The 27,451-nt window shown below is 45.2% G+C and overlaps 2 protein-coding genes across 3 annotated transcripts in view; one reads left to right on the plus strand and one right to left on the minus strand.

The window, feature by feature from the left end:
* zbtb46 (zinc finger and BTB domain containing 46) overlaps nt 1–21,605 on the plus strand; it is a 37,962-nt gene extending 16,357 nt beyond the window's left edge. The window contains exons 3-8 of the mRNA XM_084553027.1: nt 6,114–6,395; nt 11,042–11,388; nt 12,928–12,970; nt 13,091–13,216; nt 16,772–16,947; nt 17,038–21,605. Of these exons, the coding sequence (XP_084409153.1) occupies nt 6,114–6,395; nt 11,042–11,388; nt 12,928–12,970; nt 13,091–13,216; nt 16,772–16,947; nt 17,038–17,478 (1,415 nt within the window). The 3' untranslated portion in view covers nt 17,479–21,605. The remainder of the gene's footprint in view (nt 1–6,113; nt 6,396–11,041; nt 11,389–12,927; nt 12,971–13,090; nt 13,217–16,771; nt 16,948–17,037) is intronic.
* Nucleotides 21,606–21,705: 100 nt separating this feature from the next.
* slc2a4rg (SLC2A4 regulator) overlaps nt 21,706–27,451 on the minus strand; it is a 33,727-nt gene continuing 27,981 nt past the window's right edge. For both annotated transcript variants that reach the window (XM_084553034.1, XM_084553033.1), the window contains one exon: nt 21,706–27,130. In XM_084553034.1, the coding sequence (XP_084409160.1) occupies nt 27,019–27,130 (112 nt within the window). In that variant the 3' untranslated portion in view covers nt 21,706–27,018. The remainder of the gene's footprint in view (nt 27,131–27,451) is intronic.

A 27,451-nucleotide genomic window follows, 5' to 3' on the forward strand; every position in this document is an offset into this window, starting at 1 on the left:
GCAAAGAAAGGGGGAAATCAGTTTAATCCCCATGATTGACATCAAAATAAACCTAAACAGAGTAAAATTATTGTAGTTCATTCACCGTGTTGTGACATCCACTTTAATTTAATCTTCTTGTCAGAATATAAACTGTTCCACACGAGAAATGGAGACAGATTTGAGTCAGTGGCTCAAATACATCGACATTTGACTAAACTGCATGAACTTAAAGTATTTAAGTAGTCCCGCACTAAACAAGCCTGCTAATACTGATTTATTTTTCTTTTTTATTAAAAATAAATAGTGTACAATCTTCAACTCTACTCAGCATTATACACCAATCAGGCACAACATTAAAACCACTGACAGGCGAAGTGAATAACATTGACCATCTTGTGACAATTCAATGTTCTGCTGGGAAACTTTTGAACCTTGCATTCATGTGGATGTTACATAGACATGTACCACATACCTAGACCAGACCAGACACCCCCACCCCATAGCAATGACACTCCTTGATGGCAGCAGCCAACAGCACAAGATGTTGACCTGGCCTCCAAATTCACTAGATCCCAAACTGATCAAGTATCTGCGGGATGCACTGGAACAAGTCTGATCTACAGAGGCCCCTCCCCTCAACCAATAGGACCCAAAGGCCCCCCACTAATGACATTCTGTTGCCAGACACCACAGGACACCTTCAGAAGGCCCATGTCCATTCTCTGATGAGTCACAACTGTATTAAAGGCACAAGGGAGACCTACACAAGGTTAGGTCATAATGTTATGCCTGGTTGGTATATATCATTTTTTCAATAGCGCACAAGGAAAACAAGCCAAGAAGAAAGAAGACTTATGAGAAAATAGAATAAATAAAGGTAATTCCTGAAGAAATGCCAGGAGGGAGTAAACAACCCATTGCAAAAGATGCTGAAAGAGTAATTGTGACTGATGGGAGCTAGCCTGGCTGGCTAGTATGTTAGCACTTAACTCGACAACTAGACAAGGCCGATGGGTAGATGTGTCCTGGAATTTTGCTCCGACACTTTAATTGTGACCACCCTTTTAAGTAACACACGGGGGCAGATCTCCCCTGGATCTGCAGGGATGTCTTCTCTGGGAAAGTGAATTCAAAAGAATAACACTTGTCTTCTAATGATATCACACGCCATCATATCATAAAATAAAACAGCTCTTCCACATCTTGCGGATGTGGGCAAAAGCGCAGAGAAAAGGAAGCATTTTCAAATTTAACTGCTTTACAGTAGACGCACTATCACACAGTCGTTCGCCCCCACCGTCGCTACCCAGCCCTCCCTCCCACAGCCTCTATAACCTCCCCCTCACCTCTCCTCGCTTCCCCTTCCCTCACCCACCCACCCACACTCCATCACCCCACCGTCCACCTCTCACCCCACCACTCTTGCAATCGTTGTGCTCCTCTTCTCTCCTCCCCTCCACCCACACTCTCTCTTTTTCCTCCGAGCCCCCAGCAGTACCACCATCACTACCAGCACCATCATCTCTCTCTCTCTCTCTCTCTCTCTCTTTTTCTCTTCCCTGTCCTTTACCACTCTCTTCCCTCTGTCCCTCCCTCCTCCAAAGCCTTCGGGCTCTGCTTGATTTATGCTTGCCCTCCCTATCCACACCCCCCCAGCACCACCATCCACCCACCCACCCTTCCCTATCTCTCCTGGAGGTTGTGGCCCGGCTAGTCCCTAAAAACAACAGAGAGAGAGAGAGAGGGAGAGAGAGGGAGAGAGAGAGAGAATAACAACCTCTTTTACTTTCCATCCTCCCTCCTTTTTAACCCAGCATTTTTTTCATTCCCCTCTCCCACACTGCTTTTAAATTGCCTCTGAATTCTTGAGCTGTTTTAGTGCCTCACTCCCCCTTCTCGGCTGAAATTACTTTTTTACCCTCTCAAACTCTGGCATGCTGAGGAAGCAAGTTCCACCTTCACTCCCCTCTTTGTCCACTCGAGGACAAACACGCACTAATCACACTGGCGGTGTGCGGAGCTGCGCTTGCGAGAAAAGGTGGAGGAGACGCTTTCGTCTTTCCCCGTCTGGAAGCACGGCGTGGCAATGTTGCACGGGCAACGGCGCAAGCAGTGGAATCTTTGTGACAACATGGCTCTTGTAATGCCTTGTCCTTTTCAACCTCGGGCCGGCCGAGCCATTAACCAGGCCGACTTGGGGCAAGGCTTCTTTCTGTGTCTTTCACTGTCGCACACACACACACGCACACACAGAGATACACAGCCAGAGAGTCTTTCTCCTTTGTTTGCACTCTCCCATACTCAAACATGCACACAAGCCCTACTTTCTTCTCTGACAGCTCTCTTGTGGTCGACAAGCCTCGGTAACTCGTTGCTTAACCACCCTGGACTTTTTTCCTCTCCATTGTGTTTGGCTACTGTCTCTGTTGATTTGAAGGCGTGGTGAGTTGTGGGAGTGTATGTGTGCGACTGGAGGTGTTAAAGTCATGCGTGTGCATGTGTGGGAATGGTGGATGTGTGCAAGCCTGTTTGTTTTTTCATCAAAATCTACACTTTTGGAAAATGCAAACTCCCCCATACAGCATCTTCATTTATAGAGGCATTTGTTGAGGGGGATGCACGCACGCACACTTAAACAACTCACTCTACACACACACACACACACAATCACACAATCAGAACAGAAGATCAGAGGTCAAATTGGGTCAGCTGACCCTACCCTCCCTTTTCAGGCCTTCTCTCTCCTCCTTTTTACTGCGTCAAAGCGCACTCTCCAATAACACGACTCCCCTTGTGAAACACACACACACACACTGATATACAGTCCAACCACAGCGCATGAAACTGTATCTTCTATCCATTAGCCGTAACCCACTCAATAGATGATAAATGCAGTCTTCCTCATAACACATTTGAAGTATAGTTCAACACACACATCTTTTATTCCAAGGCAAGTCTTATTCCTCCTTTGCTTTTTTCCCACTCAAGCCCCTACATAGCTTGCAGCATCGCTCTCTCTCTCACACACATGCACACACATGCGCGCACGCACGCACACAAACACACACACACACGTGAACAAAGAGAACCACCATTTCCACATATTTGTCTCTCCTTTTAAAAGGGGGTTTTATTTAGCATAAATGTTGAAGCCAAGGGTGCCCGGCTACCATGGCAACCAAATTAAACGGAGGATCTCTTCAGAAAGCAGAAATCTAAATTATTCGGACTCTTTTATGAAGGGGAAAATGAAAATTCCCTTCACTGTACAGAGACCGCTGCACTGTAAAGGCAGAAGAAAGGAGAAAAGAAGATGAGGGGAAAATGCTATTGTTTTTTTGTGTCTGACCACGCCGTTCAAAGGCATATTCCGTGCCATTGAAATTCATAGGTTGTCTCATGACAGCCACTATGTTAACACTCAGTGTATGTGCACAAAGGAATGATGTAACCACAGTGTCTCTAAAACTCCAGATAAACCTATTGCCTTTCAAAGACACCACAATATGTGTGTCTACAAATCCTCAACTGAACCAGGCACACGTATGATGAAATCCATAAGCTGCGTGCATGGGATTAGGTGCCACTGTTTCTGGTGTGGTAAATGATTTTATCTGTCGGAACAGGATGAGGTTTAAGTAACACACCATCTACGCGGGGCCCGCTAAGGTTTACATAAGTGAAGGAGGATTATGCGGCATATTCCGATTATTTGGCGCGCAAGCCATTTTGCGGTCAGCCGAATACTAATTTCTAATATCGCACGCTTAGTCTCGGGTACGTGGATATATCCTCAGAAAACAGGATACTGTATGTAGCACAACAGAGTCTGACAGCGAGACGGAGAGAGCCGCTCGCTAATGCGTATAAATTTCACACATTTCCCGCGCAAGACAGAAGTTTGACTGATTTCTTTCAAGGAAACGTTGAAGCTTCTTTCCGCGACTCGTTTAATCTGCAGAGTGTGACTGAAGCATTGTTACTGTATGACTGCGAGGAGGGCCGACATGTTCCATCTGTAGATGCACGTGTCCAGGGGATGCTGGGAAAAGTGGTCAGGGGTCATTCACTCATCCAGTGAACAGATGAGTGGAGGGAGATGGGGGTCAGAGATGACCCTCTTTTTTTCTCTCTCTCTCCTTCCATTTGTCTGCCTCTCCTTTCTCCAAATACGCGTGTGTGTGTGTGTGTGAGTGTGTGTGTTGTTGTTGGCCAACAGCAGATCTATGTTATTGATTGACTCCTGTGGCTGCTGGGCTGCCCACTGAAGGAGGGGGCAGAGCTCTAATGAATTCCTGCACCTCCATGCCCCTTGCGCCAACCCCTACACCCCCTCCTTAATTAACTTTGTGTGTGTGCGTGTGTGGGACAGAGGGGGGGAGTGTGTGCGTGGATGCGTGTGTGTATCTTCTGTGCTTCCTCCACAGCTCAGCACCCCCGCTTTTACACTCCCCCTGCCTTTTTTTTTTCTCCCTTTATCTCCCTTTCTCTTTCTACCTTGTCCGTGCCTCCTCTCTTCTTTCTTCTCCTACTTTATCCCCTCGCTTGACATCTTCCGACGCGCCTCCTAGTAGTTTGATGGCGCCTGATTACTCCCTATGTATGTCACTCTTATCTGTCACACCCCATCTCCTTCTCCCGTCCTCAATAACTCACTCATATCCGCGCACCTCTCGGATCCATCCAACGTGCGACCATGCATGCCGAACGCGCGTCCATCCGTCTGGTCAGTGATCGTTTATTGTACATACTGAGGGTGAAAAATGACTGACAGCGTGTGCGCGTGTGATAGAGGGAGAAAGAGAGTGGTCAACACTGACCTAGTAGGCTGTGAAAAGGCTGTATACCCATCGGTATTCCAGACGTGGAGGCAAACTACTGTCTCTGTCACCTTGACTCCCCCTGCAGCAGACAGGCTCAGGGCTGCACAGGAAACACTTAGCACTACCTGACTGTAGTTAAAATAGACAATGGATCTGTTTGTTTTCTTGCTCCCGTTTTATTTTCGATTTTCTCTTTTGCTTTCCCATCCACAACAACCCCCTGCACCAGCCTAGCTCCTAGCTCCTTCTCTTCACTTTCCTTCACTCTTCCCCATTAGGCTTAAGTGTGATTTCGGCTGTCGCGGCATGGGATCTGTGCAACCGTAGCCTTATATATTAGGATGTCAGAAGGTTTCTGTCCAGAACAATCAGCCATAATTATGTACACACCACCCCTTAAGGCGACACTCAAGTCTGCATTAGCGCTCAGAAGTCTGTATGCTCAAAATGTAGACAAGCCATTCTTTCAAAGTCTCTAAGCCAGTGATGTGCCTGGTGTGTATTTTTGTCTGAGTCTTTGTTAGAGAAAGCAACCTGTCATCAGTTAAATGTCAATTAGGAGGCAACGAAAGTGTGCTTGCGCGTCCGTATCGGTGCGTGTTTGTGTGCGTCTGTTTAAGTGTTGAGCGGAGCTGTCGTCAGCAGTGTGGTCTGACAGTCTTGTAGATCTACAGTGGAACCTCCAGCGACATGTCTGCTGCTGACAGCTTCTCTCTGCTTTCAACCGCTCTGATGGCTAAACGCACACACGCAGGCGTCGTACTCACACACACACACACACACACACACCACGTCTGCCTTCCTCTCTTTCTCTGTCTCTTTATGATCTCCCTGTATTTTTGTTGACTGGTGATGATGAGGTATGTTAGGGAGTCGAGGAGAGAGAGGGAGATGAATCAGCGCGGTGACGTGTTGGTGGTTGCTACTGAAAAGGACTGGGTGTAAACGATGACTTGGCTGAGGAGTTTAAAAAAAAAATAAAATTGTTTAATATAGCTGGGTTTTTCTTATTTCCGCTCAAGCTGTTATACCTGCCAGGTGAAACCTTTAAATTGACAAGTTTTCAAGCACGCTTTTTATCCCCTTTAAAAGCATTTTCCAAAGTCAAGAGTGACAGGATTTACAGCTTACTTAGAAGTGTGTAATCCCTCAAATTAATTAAAACATCAATAAATGAAATGTTGGAGTCATTGTCCCTTAATGCTTACTTGAATTTTTGTTGTGCTGCTGCAGAAAAAACATTTTAATTGATGGCTGCACAAGGACAGAAGAATCTCATCCATCTTTTCTTATTTTGTTTGCGTTCAGGGGCAGACGTGACCGAACCCAACAGCTCAGACAGTCGCGGCGAACGCCTCGACTTCTTCCTCAAGCAGGAAGAGGCGCTCGCCACGGAGCAGGGCTTCCTGGGCCCCAACGAATCGGAGGAGGCCGGGGGAGGAGCCGGGGGTGGAACAATCTCATCCGTGGCCAATCTGAAGGCGGCGCTGATGAGTAAGAACAGCCTGCTGTCACTGCGGGCTGAGATGATGGGAGATGATAACCCCTTGCTGTATGAGTACCTGCCCAAAGGAGGACACTCCCTGTCTTGTAAGTCACTATTTACTAACACTGCGCTCACACCGATTGTTAAGTGCACGCACAACCTGACACACATCCCAGTTCAACTCAGAGTTCTGACACACAAACACGTTTACACATTCTCTAGAGTGTCTAGTGTGAGCACCCGTGGTCACCTGCGAGACATAAAACACACAGGCTCTGGCCGCTTTTGGCACGCGATTTTCCCCTCACCAGCCGCCGTATTTGGATAACTCCGAAACGCAGGCGTGCCTACGTACGCGTGTGGTGCCACTCGAGTGTGTAACCAGTTTTTGTGTGGCAACGCCAGCGATGACTAGTCAGCAGTGACTCAGTGAGAGAACATTTTGCAGGGATGGCTCTCTCCGTCTTGAGAGAATTTGTTTGGTTCTGTGTGACGGTTTCTTTGTGCACAAAGGTGGGTCCTGCGGCTGAATTTCAACGCAGCGAAATAACAAAAAAAAAAAAGGCTTCTCACTGAATTGTTCAGCTTTAAATACAAATAATTGCGCGCCATTGAAAGCATCCTAAAGATTAGTCATTTCTAATAAAAAAATAAAATCATTTTAACTCACAGATGACCTGTGAAATTACAGCGAGCAATAGAAATGTGAGCTTTAAGTATCTGTTTACCACAAAATCTGTTTTCCTGTGATTATGTGTGACCGGGTATGAATTGTTTTTGTCCGTTTTTACATGTGTTACGCTTTCAACGACCTTCCTTCCTTTTTTTGAATATCTAAAAATTTGAGCATTGCTGTGAACAGGAACGCTTCTATCATCTATAACCTCTTACTTCACTGTGTGTAACTAAATTCCTCCAGTTCTTGTGGAGTAATCCTTTTCCTAATCGTATCAATAATACATCAATAAGCAGTCACGTTCGTGCTTATGTTAACAAGAGATATTTTTTTCTTTGTTCAGTCAGTTTTGGAATTTTTTTTTTTTGCCTTTCACTGAGGGTGTTAAACTGTCAGAGTGTGTACTTGTGTGAGCGTGTATTTGCTCGAGTCCATGCCCGCGTGGGCACATTTGTGCGTGTGCGCTCGTGTTCAACCCGCGCGCGAGCGCGTCTGTGTGTGTTTCTTTTGCTTTTACTGGCTAGTAATTGGATCTTTTGTCCCGAGTTCTGCCTGTTTTTGTGAGCGGAAGAAAAGCAAGGGAAGGGTACAACTCGGAGCCTAGTCGTGTCTTTTGAGTTGAGCCCCACTCACCTACAAAATAAAAGACAGGGCCGAGGCTGAATAGACCAAAACACGCTTTCGCCGCCGCACACGCCCGCACACGCACGTCCCATCACATCACCCCTTTTGTGCAAGTGTTAAGTGTGTGGGATTGAGATGTTTCTGTTGGCTTAAAGAGGAGAATCAGATGCTGTCACAGCGCAGATAGACAGCCACGCAAGCCTCAGAAAAGAGAAGAAGAGGCTTTTTGATACACAGTCAGACTTTACAGATACACTCAGCCTTGACTATATGAATAGGCGATTTTGAGAATTCAGAGAATGTTAATCAGTTGCTCTGAGCGCAGAAAAAAAAACATGTTGAATGAGCCCTATATCTGTATCTCACTTGTCACCAGAGAAACCTCAGGGAGATTTTTGGTTAGCCAAACCCTATTTTCTCTTCGCTACACAATAGGGGCTGGGGAAATGGGCTTGTCGAGATGGCCAATAACCTCCCCTCCCACCCCTGGTCTGTCTCTGTGTCTAAATGAGGACAGAAAATAAACAAACACTGTACCTCAGATTACTGGGCGGAGGATAAGTCTGCCTGGTTTGACAGATCACCGCTCCCCGCCTCCCTCCCTCCTCTCAGCCCTTTTTTCCCCTTCTCCTGTTCTCCTCCCTGCTTCTCCTTCACCCCTGCTTAACATCCTTCCTGTCCTTTCTTTCCTCCTGCACTCCCCCTCACGCCATCCCTCCCTCCTTCCTTCCCTCCATCTATTTCTCCTTCACCCCTCCTTAACACCCATCCCTCACACTCCCTCTCTCCCTCACTCCCTCACTCCCTCCCCTTCTGGCCGGCTCTTGCAGTTCCTCCTTATTTGTCTCAGTCCTGTCTCTTTCCCCCCTCTTTAACTTCAGCTGTGGAGCATCAAAGCATGTTGGTTTAAAATCCTGGGAAAGTATTGATCCAGGAAACGAGGAAGGTAGAGAGCAAGGTCACCTGGCCCAATTCAAGAGAGACCACTGAATATCAGCAAAAGGCCTTGACATGGAGCTTCAGTCTCTCTCTCCTCTTTCTCTCGTTCTTTCTTTTGTGTGTAACTGTTCGGTGAAACATTTTCCTTGTAAAGGTTCGTTAGTGTTCTACAGTTTATCCGCTGAATACTTCCCTCTCTGTAATTTTGCCAAGTCAAACGGATTCAACCTGATCCTTGCTGCCGGGCCATTCGAATGCACAGCCCTTCCTTTGCTATCCTTCGCACGGGTCACGGACTAAACCCCCCCCTTGCGTGTAGAATGCCAAAATACAGTGGAACCAGTTTGTGTGTCAATCAGTTCCCAAAATCCAATTAAGATCATTGGGATTTGGCCCCGCCACCCCTCGCTGCGTCAGACGGTCAGTGCCAGACAATGGATTTTGCCGGACCATCCCCACGCACATGCCCACGCTGCCACCGCACACGGGCAAGCAAAGAACATCCAATCAACTTTAGGGATCATACTGACATTATTGAACTTTTTTTTCTTTTTTTCCTCTCCACCGCCAGCTCTCATCACTTCACATCTACTTTTGAAAATTGACTCACCCTGTACAATAGCTCCCGGTGGCTCCACGGCTCATCTCGGGGGATTTTCTGAATGTATTTATCATCGCTGTGACAAAAGTTTCGCTCCAGATTTAAAATGTGAATCCTGTACGGTAATGCCGCGGCTTCCGTCTGTCCCTATTAAGTGCGACAGTAGCATTAAAGGTTAAATATATAAACGTATCGATGTGGGACACAGAAATCTTCTGTCGTTGCTGGAACCTTTCCAAAAAACTCTTTCCTCCGTGGGGAACATCACACACACACTGTCTAAATGACAGAATCCAGGTTCTTTCTTTGGTCACATTGTTTTTTTTTTAAACCGTTAAAACAAAGAGAATAAAAATCCACAGAGGTATTTGTGAACAGCCTGGCAGTAATCCTTTGTGTCACGGAGAGAACACCAATCCAATCTAGCTATTTTCTCCTAACCGACTTATCAAGTTTTAGTTAATTAGCTATTGGTAACTGGGCAGTCGCCTCATAGTAATTGCTGCTCTAAAGCCTAAACAGACCTAATAGGTCTTAGCGCTATTGTGATGGCAGGTGGAGGAAGGGAATCAGGTTGCATTTTCAGTCACTCTGGGTTTAAGTAAATCAATTATTCTACATTGTTTTCCTTCTTTTTCAACCTGCTGGTATTTGTGTTTTCCGTACTCTGACAGACGCGACTGCAATATTAAACAAAACAAAAAAAGAAAATACGTGAGCGCATGCAAAATACACAGATGCAGTATGTGATGCATGTCCGCAAGAGGCTTCAGCCTAAACAGTTTACCCCAACCAACGCAGTTATCCCGTAATAGCTCTTTCCCGAGAAGCGCCCGCTGCCAGAACACCATTTGTTAATGAGCTTCTCCCTCTCACCTGTAGCTCATCCCTTTACTCTCTGTCTCAACTTTTCCCTCGCTCTTAATGTTGTTTCTCCTGTCACTGCCGGGGTCGGGGAGAAGAGATGGGGAGTCGAGCGTTTGTGTGTGTGTGTGTGTGTGTGTGTGTGTGCTCTCTCAGTAAGTGGGAGTGGGGAGTGTCGGGCGCGGTAGTTTAACATTCCAGGAATCCATCCACGGTCGAGCCTCATGGTTGTGTGATTCTGTCCGCTGAGCAGAGGAGGGCAATGAATGACTAACCCACTGCATAACTCTGGAGACATTCCCCAAAATGCTGCCCACACTCTCTCACACACACAGTCTAGAATAACCTGCAGTACATTATACTTTGATTAATATGCACCATTAATCAAAGTAGAAAAATAAATAAAAAAGCTGAGAGGAAGGAGAGAAGAGATGCACTCTTTAGTAGCGGCTAATGGGGATATTAATGTAGCAGAAAAGCTCCAGTGTGAATAGCTATGGAAAGCAAAAAGCTCTGTGAGAAATTTGAAATCCCTCATCCAGCGTGCTTTAACTTGTTGCTGGTAAACATCCTACTTGGTCGATGTAGTCGTCCTTTACCCTGCGTGCACAGAGAGTCTTCACTTGAGCTGCAAGATGGCTCCTCTCCAAAACAATCTCCCTCCACGCTACAGAGGATCCTCAAGCCCTCTCCTTATATGCATTTTACTCGCTCACACAACACATGCACACTCCCTCACAAAACACACACCCGCTTGCCATCCTCTGCGCAGGCATGTGGGTGGAAGGAGAAGGAGAGCAGAGGAGCGATAGAAAATAAGAGAGAAAGAGAGAAGAGAAGCCCTAACCCTTTCCCCTTGGCTGGTGGAAAGTGAAACTTCAGAGTTTTTCTTCCTCCCCCTCTCCATAGTGTTTGATAGCGTAGCACTGGCAGCCTCTGTGTGCCCCCCTGCCCACTCTCTCCCGTTGTGTTCTGGTGGCCAGCTGCTAGCAGAGTTGCAGTTGTACGTGAGTGGGTGGGTGAGACTCGTTTCCTGTGCTCCTCAGGGCTCCGCTCCAACAACTACTGCAGCACGCTCCGGCCAGGGGCCACGGGGGCCACTATTCATAACAAACAGGGGGCTGGCTCCTCTCCTCCTCCTCCTCCTCCTCCTCCTCCTCTTCTTCCTCTTCTTCCTCCTCATCTTCCGAAATCATCACCGCCATCATCATCATCCTCATCATCAACATCAGCATACTGCCCACCCACTCCACCCACGCCACTGCACCCCTCTGAGCCTCGGCCCCTGGAGGCCCCCGGTCTGAGGGCTGGGGCACCCCTGCTGCGCTCAGAAGGATTGGACATGGAAGTGGAAGAGGCCCCCGAGGGCCCGGAACCCTCCACCCTGCCTGAGGTAAGCACACAGAGCCTGGCTCAGCTCCAGGGTGGAGGCTGCTCTCTGGGTACTGCTCCTCCACTCAGATAAAAGTTTGCAACAGCGAGTGGAGAGAAGCATCCGGGGGGGCAGCTCCTCCCTGCCGCTGCACACACACACACCGAGGGGGGTTGAGAGGTGATGGGGAGTTAAATGTGACCAGTGATGTGGCGAGGGGTGATCCTGGGAGTTTCAGCTGGAAGATGTGGGGGGTTACAGGGCTTATTTTCCATCACTGCAAAGTGTTTGGTTTGGTTTTAACACATGTGCACATCATTGCTCAACCCCTCTCTGTGTCTCATTCTCTTTGTGGATGGAATCTGGCATATTTCCTGCTACATTGAAGAAGACATGCAGTCTTGTTTTTTTTTTTTGTTGTTGTTGTTTGTCTTTCTTTCTTTTCTGTATGCTTTGTTTGCTTTCTCTTCCTTTCAGATCGCCAGTTGTTCCACCCTTGCCGCCCCCTTCTCAGATAATCTTTTAATATAGCTAGACCCGAATTCACCCTGAAGCTCGGGAGCGCCTCTGCGTACGTAGCATTAGCGCTAACGGGAGCCTGTAGTAGTTACATTAGAGATGACACGTCTAGTCACAATGCCAGCGTGCGCTTTGAGATGGCAGATAACGGGCAAGGTAGTGCGATGAGACTGAGTAGAATCAATACTAGTAGACAATGAGAGGTTTGCTCTCACAGCCCAGGAAATTGTTTGTTCTGCTCGGTGTGTGTGTGAAAGAGAGAGCGAGGGAGAGTGTGGGCGTGTGTGTGTGTGAGAGAGAGAGAGAGAGAGAGAGAGAGAAAGAGAGCATGGCAATATGAGCATGTGTAGTTGTGAGTTTGGTGCCAGTCCGCTGGCGTGTGTGTATGTGTGTATGTGTGTGTGTGTGTGTGCGGGTGAGCATTTAGGAGCAGCATTTGATTTCAGCGGACCTGCCTCCCAACAAGCCTCCCTATCTCCACGGACAAGCCATCTGTTTGCCCAGTGCATAGTGTTCTGTTCTTAGAGTGGAGGAGGCGAAGGAGGAGGAGTGAAGGGGCCGAGCGAATGGGCGGGGGTGAAGGAATGGCGAGAGTAGACGGAGGAAGGGGAGAGTTTAGCTGGGGTGCAGAAGTAGGGGAAGAGTGGGAGTTGGAGCCACCTTGCTAGCACCCAAGGGAGGTTTTTAGTGACGTGCGTCGGGCAGATAATATTATTAATGCCGTAGATCAACATAACTGCTCGTTCTGTGTCCCATAAGACAGCTGTAGCATCCAGAAACTGTCAGCTCTTTACTTTTTCTACGTCTGCTTTCTAATATCCAACCTGTCTTTAATAATTATGATCTTGTTTCTCTTCCTTTTTTTTTTTTGTATTTTCCGTGTTTTCCTGTCTTTGTTTCTCTGTGTGTTTCTTACATGTAGAAAAAAAGCTTGCCTTCACAGCTTGTATCACCTCCTTGCCTCTTGCATGCCCAGACAACATTCCATACAGACTGTACGAGTGTGTGTGTTTGACATAACGGGGTGTTTTCTGTTTACAGGAGGACATCAAATACAAAGACGACATGAAAGAATACAGCACAGGTATGGGTTGGGCTTTGGAAGTTGAAGTATGTCATGTCTTGATAACTTAAAGAGTTTACATCGACTTTACGTCGCTGTTTCTCTCACTTTTGACTCTCATCCTCCCTGTCACTGTTTCAGCCTTGGAAGGTGACCAGTCTCCTGTCGAGAGGGATCAGATGGGCGAGGGGAGCTGTGCTGATGGCTTGACTGTGCCTGCGTCAGTGTCCATGGCTGGCAGAGGGACTAAAGGGCTGCTGGGTCAGGGTGAAGAGGCAGCGGGATCAGGGGACAGAGTCCTGCCAGAGCACGGCGCCTGGCCCGCTCAGGGGTTCGCTTGCTCCCTGTGCAAACGGCTGTTCAGCAGCCTGGAGCATCTCAGGGAGCACGAGTACCGCCACACCCTGTCTCTGATGGCCTTGTCCCTGGACTGGCCAGGCATGCAGGGTCCTCACCACCAACCCATCCAACCCCACCACCAGCCACAATCCCAGCCCCTCCACTTCCACCAGTCTCTCTACCGCCCCGCAGCGGCTGAGCCCGCGCCGGCACGCTACCTCTGCTCTCAGTGCCCCGCCAGCTTCACCCTCAAATCCAACGCGGACCGCCACGAGAAGACCATCCACTTTAAGAAGAAGCTGATGCAGTGTGTGTACTGTCTGAAACACTTCAGAGACCGCACAGACCTGCACAGGCACCTGTCGTCCGTGCACTCCAAAGAGAGAGGGCACACCTGCCCTACCTGTGCCAAGGCTTTTAGCACCCAGAAAAACCTGGCGACACATGTTAAAGTGTGCTGCCAGGTGGGGTCAGTGCCAGGGGCTATACTGGGAGGCAGCACTGGAATGGAAATTTCTCAGGGTGGGGTCATAGACCCACTGTGGCAGCTCACTCAAAAGATGAAAGTTGACAATCATAATCGCAGCATAAATGTGGAAAACTGAGAGCGGATCTCCAGGCTTCAGGCCACGCACATTCTGAGCCGTCATTTAGCGGCGTGTCCTCTCGTGTGTTTTTTACGTTCATGCCAAAAATATGCTCTGTAGTGTCATTGCACTGACAAGGGAAGAATTCCTTTTAAAAACCAAATGTTCTGTTCACACAATTACAACAATCAAGAGACATTATTTTTTTCTTTTTTTTTTTTTTTACAGCTTGTTGAATTATATGTCCTTTTTATTTTTTTAACGGTGACTTAATAGAAACTGACAACCTACTCTATGTGTCAAAATGCGCAATTGCTATGCAAAACAGATCTAAAATTATTTGTGGTATCTTGGGGATGTGTAAATAGTTGTCGTGAGCACTGACTGGACAGTGAACAGGTGAATAGCTTTCCACTGCGGTGCCGGCTCAGGAGACAGGGGGTGTCTTTCCACCTCCCCAACCTAAACCACTTGTCAGGCTCTCTGTCGCCAGTCACCAGTCTGACTAAACTCTTCTCTCCTTTTTTAGGCAGAGAGATCTTTATCTTTGTGTACACCCCTGCATTACCAGCACACAGAAATTCAGACACAGTTCAAATCGGCTTGGCACGACCGTGACTCACAGCCCACACAACCACACCACCTGCAGGAACTTTGCAGCACTGCAGCGTGCGGACAGAATTAAAACCAAAATCAGACTGATTGAGCCAGTGGCAGTGCAGCTCATCCGATATTTAAAAAAAACGGGTTTAAAAGAACTGAAATATAATCAGAAAATATTGGTGGATACTTTTCTTTATAAGTGCGAAGACAAAGGAGCGCAGTCACGCGTCCACTGAACACGCGAAAGCTTGTCCTCGGTCTGACGTGACTACCTTCAGCCAGACCAGTGCAGATGGAGGGGATGTGCTGAATGAGACAAAGCCAGCTAAAACAAAAGACCAGCTCGGATGGGGGTTGGGAGGTGTCATTTTCTCGTTCTCTGTCCATCTCCTCCGTCCCAGATCCGTGAGTCTCGAAGTGGCTGAGTGCGGCTGGAGCTGGACAGTAATTGGTCCTTCACGGCTCCGGCCCCTCTTAACCCCTGACCCCTCGACTGTAGAGGAAGTGGGGACCGGGGGGCAGATGCCCTTCAAACCAGATGAGCTAAATGATGTCACAGCCGCCGACAAGATAAGAGCGCAGGGCGTAGAAAACGGGGAATTGAAAAACAGAAGAGGAGAATAATTAGGGAGGAGTTGAGGTCCGAGTTGGGCGGAGGATGTCGGCGGACGGGCGTAGGGGTGTGGGATATTGGAATCAGCGCGAACACTGGCTTGAAAATCGTCGCTAATGTAAATTCACACCGGTTTCTGCCAAAAAAAATTCTCATTCGAGTTCAGCAGCAGCGGGAACAAGATATTGTCTTGACGCAGCCCATTTTTCAAGATTCATTGCGTGCACCCATACCGTGAATACTAAAGGGGAGGTATCCACCTGTGTTTACCTCTAATAATAATAATTACTCCAGCACATGTGATATATATATGCTTGGTAAAAGCGTGTGTTTGCATTTATGCACAGGGAACTCCCAAATGCCAAATCAGTTTTTACAAAAACTCATTCTTTCAGGTAGCACACTCTGTCCTAGCCAGCAGCTGAAGCACGCCGGCTCGCTCAGAGAAGTCAGGAACTAATCAGGAACTCTGCAGAGCCAGTCATTTGCAAAGAGAAATGGAAAATACCGTGCGTCCGTCGTGTGTGTGCGCGTGTGTGTGTGTGACATTTTAGAGTCTGAATAAGTGTTGCTGTAAATACTGTAAGATCAATCCAGATTCTACTGTCTGTCATTGAACTCCATGTACTGTACAAAGATCTTTTTCTTTCTTTTTTTTTTTTTTTAAACAGAATGAGATACTGCTTGTAGATTTTATGCTGGAATTAAACTGTGATGGAAAAATGTGAAAACTTCGCCGCAGTTTTTTTTCCCCTTCCCTTCGACGTGGGCGTCTGTTATGTACACATTCACACATTCACCGCAATATATCTTCGGATTTTTTTTTTTTTGTTGCCATGTAAAAAAAATCTCGATGCCTAAATCTGTTGTGCAGTTCCTGTTCGGTTCTTTCATGCTTTTCTTGTCGCCACGCCGTCAAGTGTTTAATCAGAGCAGAAGTCAATTTGCCGATGGAGGTAACTATGTTGTATCGCTTTAAGCTTTTACCCCCTTCACGGTGTGTTCGAGCCCCTCCTTTGTGTACAGTAGATGTGCGCAGTGTACGTGTTGTGCTTTTGTCCTCATCCTTCCATGGCCACACGCTCTCTATTCCTTGGCTGTAAAGTTTGACGTCGGCGAGGAACACACAAGCACACGCCGCGCGCATAGACAGTCTGCTCGGATTGCCCTTCACCTGGCATAACTACCATTCAAGTCTAGACTTGAGATAATTGGCTTAGCAGACCTCTATACAAGATTGAATGAATATTAGTTGTTTTCTTTATTTCTTTGCCGTAGCCTCCCTTTGTGTGATTTTATTTTCCCTCCCTTTGTGTGGGTGATTTTATTCCCCTGTCAGTGTCTGTGTTTGTCTTTCTGTCTGCTTTTGCTGTCCATAGTAGAGACCCTCTAGAGCAACTAAGGCAGACTGACTGTTGTGTCATGTGTTTATAGTATCTCTTTGCCTTTATTGCTTTAGTATGGAGGAAGAGCTGTTGCCAGGGCAACTGTAGCTTTGACTGGGATTGGGGTGGCCATGGGAATTGATGGTACATTTCTAGACCGCGCTGCTAATTAAATGAAATAACTGAAAAGTAACGCCTCGGTTTACTTAAACGAGCTTCACTCAACATTAATTTTTTTTTTTTTATTCTCCTTCTCTTCCCTCCCCTCCCTCTGTTCCCATGTCTGTCCTTACAGTGAATGACTTCACGGTGATCCGTAAAAAGTTCAAGTGCCCCTACTGCAGCTTCTCTGCTATGCACCAATGTATCCTTAAGAGGCACATGCGCTCTCACACTGGCGAGAGGCCCTACCCCTGTGAAATCTGTGGCAAGAAGTTCACCAGACGGGAGCACATGAAGAGGCACACACTGGTGAGTGCAGTGGCGCAACAGGGGGCGGTAAATTACACTGCATCCGTAGTCCAGCTTAAAGTTCTGAAATGATGCCTTTCTGCCCCACAGGTGCACAGCAAAGACAAGAAGTACGTGTGCAAAGTGTGCAGCAGAGTCTTCATGTCTGCCGCCAGCGTGGGGATCAAACACGGCTCCCGTCGCCATGGCGTCTGTGCCGACTGCTCTGGCCGGGGCATGGCGGCCCTGCTGGACCACAACGGGGAGGTGGGTGGAGACATCTCCCCGGAGGAGGAGCTGTACCCCGGCGACCGCTTCCACGATGACCAGGCGGAGTGCGACGGCGACGGGGAAGGGGAGGAGGAGATGATGGTCGAAGGGGACGGGGAGATGCTGGGGGAGGGCGAGGAAGAAGGGGGGAAGTGGAAGGACTCAGGGATGGCCGCTGAGGCAAACGGAGCACTGGACAATGAGAAAGAGGAGAGCGACTCCTCGGCACAGGAGGGGGAGCAGCAGAATGGGAGTGAGAAGGACTTCACCTGGATCTCATAGGATCCCTCGGGCTCCTGTTCGTGGCTCGCCGACCAATCTCTGAAGATCTCTTGACGATCTCTCAGGCAGAATCCTCTGCTCTCTTTACCCATTCGTCCCACCGCGGACAGGCCTTCCTTTGAATGGAAATGCTGTAGGGTGATGCGCGACAATGATCTAAAACCAACACTCAAATGCACACGCACGCACACACAGACACACACACACACACTCACACACTTATTCTCAACCTTGACTGCCATAACAGAAGAAGAGTGATCAAGAGATGGCTCGAGTGCAAGGCTTTTTCTGCTTACCTCCTTTACTTCTGATGCAGTGTTTTAGTGTTTCTTTTTCTAGAGGGTTCAGGCCTGAGTCCAGTAGTTTTCTACTCTGTCACAACAGGAATCAACGAGGACGCTGCCAAGGACGCGGCCAACGCTAGACTGCAACTTTGTATGTTTGCCATCACAATCACCATGGAAACCAAGGATCACTGACAGTGTAGGGACATAGCCGGGAGGAGGGGTGTCTTGGTCCCTCCTCGGCTGTAATGTTTGTGGGGAAAGTGTCTCTCTGTGAGTGAAGGGAGAGTCTGAATCTATTGCAAAGCTAATGTGTGTCAGAGGACCGGGCAGCCCGATGGCACACTGTTGATGCAGAGTCCTACTGCCACAGACTTGCACTTTAATGACAACTGACTCCTATCAAAGCCCTGAACCCGTGGTTTACATTTTTGATCTGATCTTTACTTACCTAAACAACTCGGTGACCGCACCTACCTTTAAGGATATACTTCATGTCCTCTTGACTGTTATCACGATATAGAAATCACTGAATCTTTGTGCAGATTGCTGTTTATATAGCCTATGCCTCTCAGTGGGGTCTTTAATCTTTTCTTCTTCGCTTGAGTTTACCACCCGGTTTCTATCGATTCCATTCCAACGAATTCTGGAGATTTGACAAATGTACATAGGATTTCTTTGGGAGTTTAAAAGGGGAACGAAGGCTGCGCGAGAGAGACTGAAAGATACTTTCACAACACAGAGTGGTTTAGGTGTCTTTACACACAGAGTGGACGTCAGTTTCTGCTTCCTCCGACGCAAGCACACGACGGATCCGCGCGGCCTACACTAATGACTCTTTCTGTCTCTCTCGCCGTTCAGTTTCTCCCACACTGGAGTTTGTTGTTGATAGGACCTGAGAGCAGAGTCTCTCACACACCTAAGGAGGATCTGCCTTTCGTTTGTGTTGTTTGCTGTTGTTTTTCTTCTTCAAAAAATTTTTTTTTTTTTAATTATTTAATTTTTTTCTTTGTCGGCCATGTAACTCCAGTTTCTGGATACAGAATATGCAGACTCTTTCCATGGTTAATCTTTCTTTTTGGCAGCGATCTGCTTTCTCCGGCTTCGTGAGGTTAAAAGAAGAGGATCAAAATTGTGCTTGAAGTTTCAGAGTTTGATATTTGTAGAGAGTGTAATATTAATTTGCTATTTATTGAGAAAACCTGTTTGTGGATTCCTAAGTTTTTGAGAAATCACGCCCTCCTCCTCCTCCCTCTCTCCCCCTTCTCTCTGTCTCTCTCTCTCTCTCTCTCTCTCTGCGTGCGTGTTGGGAGGACCAGGATGGGTTGTTTGTATGCAAGAATGAGTGTCCAGTGTCCAAAAAATAGTCTATATTGATTTTTCTTAAGATTATTTCCGTGTCTTTTTGGCAAAGTTATCGACAATTCAAGTGAGGCAGACGACGTTGTCTTATTATTATGAATATCAGAACTATGATTACTGTTGTTGATGTTACTATTATTAATTATTATTAAGTGCTGGATGCTAAGCTTTATCGTGTGTTCTTTTTTTGATATTTTATATCTTGTATAAGAAAAAAAAAAGAGCTTTTATACTTTGCCTTGTTGTGGACAGCAAGCCATGGGGCTTTTATCAACCTTTTTCTTGTGCCAGTTTACGCTTTTTCTGTCGTATTTGCTTTTTTTAAACATTTTTTTTTCTTTAAATCAAAGGGGGAAAAACACATTCACTGTCAAAACTTCTCTGTTAGATATTGATTGAAGCATATATTCGGCACACGCTTTTCTTTTTCTTTTTTTTTTTTTTGCATCACTAATGTACACTAATTGATCAATGTCGAACCAAAAACAATCTTGTATACATGAAGTGCTTTCGTTCCGCGGTCTGTGTGTGCAGGTGCTTTTGGGTTTATTGTTGTGGTAAACAGTTTTGTTGTTGGGTTGTTTCTTTATTTTCATTTTTTATTTTTATTTTTATTTTTTTTTAACCTGTCACTATTTGTCACAGTTTGAAAAAAAAAAGTGCACATGTTATGGTATTATTGTGAATATGAAGGGCTGTGTGAAAGGACCAGCTAGCTTTTGAAGACCCACATCTTAAAATTGATTATTCTTTTTTTATTTTTCATTTTTTTCTGGTTTCTACTGTCTCACGCCTTGAACGACACACAATCAAAGCAGTAATGCAGCGTGCAGACGAAACGCTGATAGTAGGGTGTTGAGTCTGCGTGCTGTATTCCTGCACGCCAGGGCTTTACTGGCTTTACTTCATTTACCTAAAGGGAAAGTGAGTAGTAGGAACTCTGGGAAACATTTTTGTTCCAGTGCTGGTCACACACACACACATCAGGTGCCATGGACTGCACTTCCCATCAACCCCTGCTGAGAAACTCTCAGCTCATCGATGCTCTCTTATTTGTATTATTTATTGTGCGTCTTTTGTTTGACCCTTTTGTCAACTTGTTTTCTGGGGTGGCAAAAAAAAAATAAAATAAAAAGTCGAAAGACATTGGGGTGGAAATATTTATGAATGTCAAATGGTGGGTGTGGAAGGAGCCCATGATCAGTGACAAATCTCTGTCCTGTGGTGCTGTGGCCACTGAAAGACGTCTGGATGTATGCGTGAACCCCCCTCCCCTCCCTCCCCCGCAGGCCCCGCGCTCTTCTCACGACCTGTACTGTACGTCTTCTTCCTCATTCTGGGTTGTGCTTCAGGAAAACGTCCGCCATCAACCCCTCAATATGTGCCTCAATGACATTTCACCTGCGTGCTTGCGAGAGTGTTTGGTTTCCGAGAGATGACTGAATATTTGTGACAGTGGTTGGAGGTGGATAGAGATTACCGAGATGCGACTGATCAGATTAGAGGTGCAAAACCTTTTTTTTTGTTTTAAATTCCTTTCCAAGAGACAAATCAAGATGGGCGACCAGATTCTCCTTCCCACCGTGTGTCTATGACCTTTCGTGCCCTGATTCTGTGGTCTTAACTGCATGCCTGTGTTCATTTTGTCATACCAAAGCGACATCTTCGGCATCTGCACACAACTGTCTCATTCCACACGATGCAAAACTGGAACTGTTTGCTCTATTTGCAGATGAATATGGGTATTCTTAGACGTGTACAAATTGCAATCCTCATTTAGCCTGTATAGCTTGATTCACACGTGCAAATCATGAAGCCATAGATATGGGTATATCTATATTATACTATATTTCAAAATTGGCGCTTTTTACTTTAGATTTTGTTCTTCTACTAAGAGTGATGTGTGTATACCTTCATATATATGAATTTATATTACTATTATATATTATTTATTTTCTCTCTCAAGTTTCGGAGGGTCTTTAATTTGTAAAAGGTCGCACTTGAAGCTTGAGGTTTGTTTATTTTCATTGGGAATATTGTTCAATATGATACTGACTTTATATTGATTATCATAATCCTGTGTTTGTAACAAAATGTGCTAAATAATCAAAAAAAAAAAAAAAAAAAAAACCTGTCCTGTTTTTACACCTGTTTTGTTTCGGGCAGATTTAAGTGCTCTTGTGCGGATATTTTTTCAGTTGATAGTACTGATCACAAAACATTTTTACAGTCAACCATGAGCCTCCTGTTTTTGATGTTGGGACCGGCCCGCCTGGCCGTCCAAGCCTCTTTCTAACTTCATGTTTAGTGGAAGAATTAGCTTGACTATTATTTGCAAAAACCAATCAGTCTCAATAAATTTTGAAATTGCTGCTGTAAAGAAGTGACCGACGTGTGGCGTGCCTTTTGTCTCTGTGTGCCTGTTGGGACCGGTGTTGTCAAACCCCCTTTTGTCCACAAGGGGGAGGAATAGACAAGTCAAAGAAAGCAGATCTAGAGGAATGTGTCCACTAGGTTGAGCTTGCGTTGCCTTATTCATACTCATGTTGATATAAAAAGGTAAATAAGTGGATATAGCAGATGTCTTCCATTCAGGTTTATTTTCTTTCTGTCACATTACATCACATAGATCACATTATCAGCATCATACATGGCCATCCATCTTTTCAAGCCCTAGTCACAGGGGCTTGACATTCACACAAATACTCCTTGAGTGCACCACTCCTCAGAAAGTGCTTCCTCCGTGTGTGTGGGACTGCTGATGAAGACCAGAGGCCGAGCCCACACACAGGAGAAATCTTGCCCTCCAGTGAAGACCCGAGGCTGACGTCGTGTTTCCCCTCGCGCAAAAAAAAAGAAAAAAAAAGCGCACTGTGTGTGTGTCGGGCTGCAGTGAGCGTTTTATACATTTAGAGGAAAACAACCTACATTAGCCCTGGGTTATCAGATACTGAGAGGGGAAATCTAACACATAAAACCCTTCAGTGTTGTATCTCCAAACGAACAAAAAAAAAAAAAAATAGGAGAAAAAAGAGCGATGCTAGAGACATGCAAAACAACCTCAAACTCAACCAGACAATCAATGAGAAAAGGGAAAAAAAGCAAAGGTTGGTTTTCACACCAGCCAGAGTAAGGCTCAGTAAAAACACAACAGGGGGAAAGAAATGGTCATCAAATGAGAGAAGTGACAGACAGACGGGTTGAACACTTGGACGAACAATAAGAGCACGGTAGAAGGAGCAGAGAAGTGAGTGGAGCTGCCATTGCAATGCAAAACGTGATTTGGAAGGAGATCTATTGGCTTTGCTGCTGCTGGTTTACACACAAATGAAAACTGACATTCAAGAAAAGCAGCACATCAATTTTGACATATTTGGAAAAAAAAAAAACAAAGGCTTTTTTTTTTTTTTTTTGATGCACATTTCAAGGGTTTTGTTTAGCTTAATATACTGGGTAAAGGCTTGGGTGGGACCACAGTAAAGCTGGATAGCACAAGAACAGGAAACCGAAAACTATCGGAGAAGAATCGCCGTAGTGAGAAGGAAACGGGTGTAAAAGGATGTGTCTTTTAGGAAACAAGTGGAAGACACTAAAAGCATGCTGTCTGTTGGAATGTGCAGGGCAGGATAAAGTCTCCCATAAGGTTAAACTTTCCATGGTGACCAAACGTCGAAAGGTTATCCTGCCTAACAACAACTTAACGTCAAAAGCACAAACAACATCCACGGTAACTACACATATTCAGAAAAAAAAATACTACTGTTTTGGCAGGGTGAAAGACAAAATGGCAAGAGTGTGAGCGAGCAGCCCAGATACCATCAAAAAGCAAGTTAGTTCTTGTTCCATTGTAAAGCATCTCATTGCACAAAGTATGATAGTAAAGCAATACTGCATGGTTGTGTTATTTTATATGATTTAGCAGTGTGGCGACAGCTGTCTGTGGGTGTTAAAAATTTGGATACCAAAATTGGAACGCACTACAGGTTCACTATAAACTAGCCAGCAATTATAACAACAACAACAACAAAAAAAGACTCTTTTTTTTTATAGGTTTTACATTCAACAGGTTTTGTTTTTCTCCCCTTTGCCTATAAGCTACAATATACATTGAATATTTTCACTATAGCTTCTCAATCAACAAAATGAAAGAAAAAAATATTCTGAGCAACTGTACTGTAAAAAAAGTTTCCTTTTCATATAACAGAGAAACAACAACAGACAAAATAAAACAACATATGAAAAAAAAAAAAAAAAAGCATCACGGTTCTTTTTATGTTGCATATTTACAAGAAAGCCCTGAAACTGCGAAACCATCTTTATCGTCACTGCGTGTCTCGTGTCCGTACACTGTTAAAAACTCCAGTTTCCCTACACACCCATAAACGGTCAATGTCAGTCTCCATCCTGTGTTTTTGTAGGGGACTGCTGTAACGGTTGATCTGTTTTGTAGCGACAAAAAACAAAATTAACCAAAAAGCTCTCTTATCCAAGAGCAACTTTATACCCAGGTGTGTGTGTTTTTTTTTTTCTCGCCATGGCTAGCCAAGCTGCACTCAAAGAACCGAACTCTTACAGTTCACAGGCTAGGGATGCGATCGCCACAGGCCAGTTTAGTGCAACTTGAAAGGAAGGTGGAGCAGTTAGCTTAACATGTGCTAAAAGTCCAGCTCTCTGCCAGCACAAGCTCACACAGAGGATGGAGAGAGACCTAATGGGTAGCATGTCACACGATATCAACGACCAAACCAAAGATATCTAAATTAAAAGTGGTATCCAGCACTAATAACAGTATGTATACGTTACTGTCTCCGCTCAGTAAAATTTAAAGAAGCAGGAACTTGTTAAGGAAGCACACGGCTGATTTTATGGATAAAAAGCGTAAGTATTGTGAAGAGACTCTCTAATGCATGTGTTATCGAGACGATAACACGTAGCTACTGACTGAAACTGGCGGTTTCCCATCACTGAAGCAAGGCTGGTACTGTGAGCGGCCCTTGGCACTCATTCAAGGAAAGGCAAAGTGACTGACAACTACCGAGTACCTCGCTGTACTTCCAGTACCGCACTCCTAAAACTGCCAGCACCACTGTGTTTAGTACAATAAATCTGACACAGCGAGTGAGACGTCAACTGTTAAGATCTCCTTCTAACAATGGAGAAGCCCAGAGTTTCACAACCCCTTTCCCTGACACCCCATTTCTTCCACCGGGCAGTGACGATACCCCTACCACCCCTTTGAAAGACGGAAAGGAACCCTTTCACTTAAAAATGTGTGAATAGAAAAGATCCATGTATAAAAACATGTGTTTGCGCAGTGCAACGTAGTGCAATTTCATTAGGTCAGTACACCTTTTCCTTTTTGTATTCTTTTCATTGGCACTTGGTGAAGTTGGTGAACTTTGCGACTGGAAGAGGCCTGTTGACCTAGCTTATCTGGGATTCAACTGGAATAAACACTTTACAGGGAGGACACATATTCAAAACAACACAATGGTTGGTAACAGGAACTGGATGAGATATTATTAACTACAACAACAGCCACCGTGTGTGCTTAATGTTGACTTCACACATCAGCTTTCATCGAGAAATGATGGCTGGCCACCCGTCACGTGGTATCAGCAGACAAGCACATGTGACCCTGTGACGGCAGAGGACATCACGGGTGTTTCTATGGAGACAGAGGTCTGAAGTCGTACTGTACCTCAGTCAAGGAGGCAGCTCAAAGACGGCCAGCTCATATAGGAGAGGACAGGCACTCTGTGTTTGTCATGGGTTGCTACTGAGATCAGATCAGCTCAGCGTCAGGAGAGCAGAGGACATGCAGCAGAACCAACGTTTAAAAAGCTGCTAACATACAGCGTGAACATATAACAAGTTTTAAGGGTCTATAAGGGTGCCATAATGTGTAGAAAGCTGTTATTTGGGGCTATAGAAATAAAGATTTTGACTTGCCTTTAAGGTTTATGGGAAGCAGGTTAACATTATGAAGATCACTAGTGTTTAAATCTAAAAAATGATCAGGTCAGAGAACGTTAATGACGTCTATTCATCGCTAATAAGAGTAAAAGCAGAAAGGAAAAAAAGCTGTTCTGGGGATCTGCACCTTTACTATCAATTTCTAAGCCAATCACAAGTGCCTTTCACTGTGGAGGTTTACAATTTCTAACTGGTAACCTCTAAAAACGGGACAGCACATTTTTTGAAAACACTACAAAATTATAATTTTTTGTTCACTTCCTGTTGTATATGCTGATAAAGACAAATACAAAAGGTGACAAATGGGGTTTTAAAACAAACAACTATCTTCGGATGGACAAAATCACTGGAAAAATTAGTGAAAGGGGCTGTATCAAAAAACTAAAACTCAAAGATTTCACTAATACAAGCCTATACTAAAAAGTAAGACTCTGTTTTGGTAAAACATTTTTGAAACTTACAGTTTACAGTTTACCACTGACTGCTCTGCACTGACTTGATTTGATTCTCACAATTAAAATGTTACACCAGAGTGAAATATCCTTTTAAATGATGTTTCTGTAGGTCTGGTATTTAAAGTTAATGCTGGTTATTGGCAATAATGCCAAAGATTGGGTAACCTCTCAATTTCAACTTGCAAGATATGAATTATAATACCTGAATTATACTCAGGTACTGATTGTTGGGCAACAATCTCTGTGTTACTACATATGTACATAATTAACATCAGTCAGACTGTGGGGTAAAGTTTCAGAGGGCAGTTATCATTCATGTATCACTGTGGTAAACAATCTCTTTAAGAACATCCGCTGTCAAAATAAAAGAATGATGCTTTCTGCCTCAACACATGACTCGATAACAACAACAAAATAAGAAAGACAATATTAAATGCTGTAATTTTGCTGATTGCACAGTGCAACTGCTAGTCGCTTCAGCTAGTCATTGCTGAAAATAAACTATATAAGAAACAGCTATCATCTCTCAGGCATACGCTGGGGTTACAGTGATACTCTGAAAGACGGCTTATTTCTTCAAGGTGCATATCGCTAGGGTAGAAGTATAAAGAAGAAGAGAGGGAAATATATTTCATAAATTGTGTACATCTCTCAAAAATATTTTGGAACGACACGGGAGAACTTTTTGTACCACTAGATGTGAAAAGTTTTGTGCAGCTTTGCAAAACTACAGGAAGTATAGCTGGCTGTGTTGAATCTGAACAAGTTGTTTGATATTGAGCAATATGTACGCAGACATGCAGTCAATATCCAGTAAGACTGCCGAAGACAGTGATGTTAGAGCTTACACCAAAACTGTTGGCTGTAAGTGAACAGGCTTTTTGCATTTGGTAGGTTTGAAGTCCCTTAAACAGTGACAATGAGAAACGGATATGCTACAGGCGTCTCACCGAGCACATCTGGTGTTAACTCTTGGACAAACGTCATGATCCATCTCATGAACAGTAGCTTACATGTTGCTCCGATAATGAACAGAGTATACCAAAAAAGCTTATCTGTAGTCTTTAAACATTGCCTTGAGTTGAAGCAAGTGAAAAACAAAAATCAAACCAGAAGGTTCAGAATCTAATTTGAATGTTTCTTTTTTTTTCTTCTTATTCATCAGCAGAGTGAAAATGTCTTAGAAAAAAAGTTTCCAAACCTGCATTAATTTTTTTTCTTGATTTTTTTTGTTTGTTTGTTTTTTTTGTTGTTTTTGTTTTTACCCACCAGTTTTATTTTCTCTCTGTGGCTGGAAACAGAAGAAAGAGATGATGAGCGCCCTTGCTGAGCCGGAGGAGAAAGCAGCACCGAGAACTCCATCGAAGAAGAAACCTCCCCTCATCTGGACGGTGGAAGAGTCCACCTTGCTGTCGCTCCAAGTGAGGGAGCGCTCACCTCACAAACCAGGGAAGGGGACTGGATTAGTCGGTGAATCTCTGACAGGCTTTTTTCCAGCGACAGGCTGTGCACCACATGTCTCTCTTCTCCATGCCGTACACCTTTCGGCACTTCTTCGCCTCCCCACGGGGTTTCCTTGGTAACAGCAGATGTGACAGCTTAAGGACATGCACACAGACATCCAGACACCCACACGGGCAAATAAAAAAAACACACACACATATATATGTACAATAGACTCAAAGGCACTGAGATGTGTTTTGGGGCATGCACACAAACACACACTAGTCTTTCCATTAAACAATTCAATACAATTGTGATTCAGTACAGGAAGATTTCATGTATAGTAAGTGCAGTTTTGATTCAGCACCGTGCAGAGCAACGCAGGACCTTGGTAGCACAACATTTAAAAAGCAGCTGTAACAAACTAACAATGTGTGTGTAATAAGCCACTGA

The sequence above is a fragment of the Chelon labrosus genome (assembly GCF_963514085.1).
Source record: "Chelon labrosus genome assembly, chromosome: 10".
Classification (NCBI taxonomy): Eukaryota; Metazoa; Chordata; class Actinopteri; order Mugiliformes; family Mugilidae; genus Chelon; species Chelon labrosus.